The sequence below is a fragment of the Xiphias gladius genome, chromosome 3, assembly GCF_016859285.1.
Source record: "Xiphias gladius isolate SHS-SW01 ecotype Sanya breed wild chromosome 3, ASM1685928v1, whole genome shotgun sequence".
Taxonomy (NCBI): domain Eukaryota; kingdom Metazoa; phylum Chordata; class Actinopteri; order Istiophoriformes; family Xiphiidae; genus Xiphias; species Xiphias gladius.
Window position 1 is genome coordinate 5,145,812 of NC_053402.1, and position 3,219 is coordinate 5,149,030.

General features: G+C 40.3%; 1 protein-coding gene across 3 annotated transcripts in view; it reads left to right on the forward strand.

Annotated features, from left to right (window-relative positions):
- Window positions 1-1,194: 1,194 nt before the first annotated feature.
- Window positions 1,195-3,219, forward strand: part of sept12 (septin 12) — a 77,210-nt gene continuing 75,185 nt past the window's right edge. For all 3 annotated transcript variants that reach the window (XM_040118994.1, XM_040119011.1, XM_040119002.1), the window contains exon 1: window positions 1,195-1,486. In XM_040118994.1, the coding sequence (XP_039974928.1) occupies window positions 1,432-1,486 (55 nt within the window). In that variant the 5' untranslated portion in view covers window positions 1,195-1,431. The remainder of the gene's footprint in view (window positions 1,487-3,219) is intronic.

Here is a 3,219-nt window from a genome sequence, read left to right on the forward strand (position 1 = left end):
GACAATTTGCAGCAGACATCAAGCACTGTGCAAGTGAGTTGGAGCACGAGCAAACACATACACATACAAACATGCACACACCCTCATGGTCACACACCCATACGTTTATACACACAGGTTCACCGTCTGGAACTATCAAGCATATCACAGGAAACAGGCCAATTAACCAGCCTCAGAGAGAGAGAGTGAGAGAGTAGCCTAAATCATGTGACTTTATTCCCACAGCCACCACATGTACACATACACGCACACAGATATACATAAAAAAACATTTACCTGTGCTCTGAAATACAGACATCCAACTTTCTTGAATTATGCCTGCAAATGTGTACCTCAAAATGCTACCATTATTAAAAACTTTTATTCAGTTTTGAAGTTATTTCACTGTCTTTATCTCTGTCACATACACACACAATCTGGTCGAGGGCTCTCATTAGCCCTGTGGCTCTGAACCAGTGAGGATCAATGTCACAGTGGCTTTTCATGTGCGGCACAGATGATGGTGTGTACGTGGTTGTGTGTGTGTGTGTGTGTGTGTGTGTGTGTGCTGTGTCCTTCAGCTTGGTGTTTGGGGTTGTGTACCTGAAAGCAAAAACATCTGAATCCCCACTGAAGTGTTGGAAAGGTGCTTTGTTCAGATATCTTTACACTGAATGAGGTTGAACTATAGCAACACATCCCTAAAGTAATGGTGTGGAGCAGGACAATCTCACTGAAAGCTAATGGTATTTCTTGTGTACAAGTAGAATCCAGAGTTTGAAATTGAGCCTGAGTCTGAATTTTGCCCTGATAACACTCAAGGAAAAGTCAGGTGGTCAACAAAAACAATAAAATTCTTCTAAGGAACATGAAAATCTGCAGCAGATTCCAAGAAACCCTAGCTGGTTGTCTCTATCCTCTATTCCCAGGTTTACACTACTTAACACAAGACTCCATCAGTGTTTTTTGTGTCTGTAAACTAAACTCTCAGCTTTGCAACAGAGTGTAGGTGTAGAATTGGTCTTTTTACTCCAGCTGGGTGAGACTCTGGACGGACAACGAAACTTCTGGGTCTATATGATGCCTTCGGTTTGAGCGGAGCCCGCCGGGGGTAAGAAGGAAAGCGAAGAAAGGAGAAATCTGAAAGAGAATATTTCCCAGGTGTTGCATGCGGCTCCGCCCACCAACCGTTCGTCCCCCGCCCCCAGCCTCAGGTCCAGGCTGCAGGCAGCCGAGCATGGGGGCTGGGCCACCGACACCTCAATTTATCGATGCTACTGGATTTTTCTCGGACAGTGAGGACACACGCATCACCGAAAAGACAGCCAGGGCATAGCTCAGGTCAGTCGGCTCGCTGCCTGCTCACATAAGTTTAGTTAGTTTTCAATAGTTAATACAAGTTTTCTTATCCGACTTGGAGCGGCATCACGCAGCCTTCTGCACACAGACAGGATGTCGGAACTTTCCGTGAATGACCACCTCGAGGGGATTTTATCAGATTTTGAAGGTATGTAGGCTGTAATATTGAATTGTTTTAATGATCCCTGTTTTTTTGCACCTAATAAAACCAAATGTGGGGTCGCAGCTCTGGGCTGATTTACCTTCTCTGTTCAAAAAGAAAACTCTTGTCTTCATCAGGGCTGGAGCGTTAAGTGCAATAGCCTGAAATTGTATACTTTCTTGTTGAGCAGTTACAACAAGCGAAAAACCGACTATAGCCTGCAATAAAAAATAACATTTTTTGTTAAAATGAGGTTAGTCCATTAACAGAGTAGCTGTTCAACTGAAAATGTTGATCAACGAATCTATGTTGTATGAAATGAAAATACAATCTTAGACTTCTATGGTGGTAAACTGAATATTGAAGACTTCACCAGGAGCTCTGGGAAATGTGATGGACATTTTCCACTCTTTTGTGACATATTATGGACCAAAAATCGATTAATGGAGAAAACAATTGCTACATTATTTTATAATGAATATAACTGACGATGGGAACCCTAGTTAAATCAATAGTTTGTCCCCAGTTACTGTATAGAGTGTCTACAATAGATTAGATTACAGCTCTTGCATTGAAACAGCCCATCATGTAAAATGTGGTATTCTGAACATAAATAAAATGGTTGAAGATATTTTTGTCTATATCCCATTTACGTAAGCATTTCATTTAATAGCAAGAAACAGTCTGAATGACCTCAAAATGTTTGGTTTTGTTTGCCTTTGAGCGAGACTTACGGTATAATTACTTGAGTCAGATGTAAAACAGCCTGGACAGGTAAGAGAGCAGCAGTAATAACACAGTGTAAGCAAAGCCTCGCAAAGCTTTCCGGGCGTGCAGACCAGGGCTTCTGTGTGTGTGTGTGTGTGTGTGTGTGTGTGTGTGTGTGTGTGTGTGTGTGTGCCTGCCTGCATTTGTGTGTGTGAGAGAGAATAAGTGCATCCCATCAGCATACAATAGTATCTTTTAGAGGTAAATTCAGCTCTGTGAATGAGCTGGGTGTGCTTCAAAGACTATTTGTCTCTCTATGAATATATATATATATATATATAATGTGTATGTATGTATGTATGAATGTGATTTTTTTAAGCTACAGGCCCAGCAGCACGCACAAGGCCGGCTGATACTGGCAAAAGTGGTAATGATTCTGAATGTGTCTGAACAAAAACAAAACATCACACAACTTATGAACTTGTAACACCAAAACAATAACTTTTAATGAGCCTTTAAAATATGAATGAAAAAAAGACGTAGAGTGTGCGGCCATGCTAAGTGGCGTCAGACTGCTTACATGTTTCATCTTATTGGGTTTTTCCTTTAACCACTTGAAATTATCCAACATTTTTGCATTTCCTGCCTCACACCGGACCAGCCATGTAAACAATGTCTGTCAGTGACTGACTGAGCGACTGAGTGTTCGAGTGTTGTTCGTGTGGGGTTTGATTTTTTTTTTTCCTGTAATCAACCAATCAATCAAAACTTGGTCGACTAAAACTCTTCTCAGCGACTAATGTTTGGTCGACTACTAGGGGCAGCCCTATAATTTTATATATTTTTTTATAATTTCATTTTATAAAAGTGTGTATTCAACAATCAATATTGTAGTAAATGAATATGTTTAATTAAGAAACTGATAAAATAACTAGAATATAATAGCACAACAAAACTTGTGAAAAAAAAACAAACTGTATGCATTTTTTCAGTTCATAAAGTTTACAGCCTGCCACACTGTTAAAAAAAAT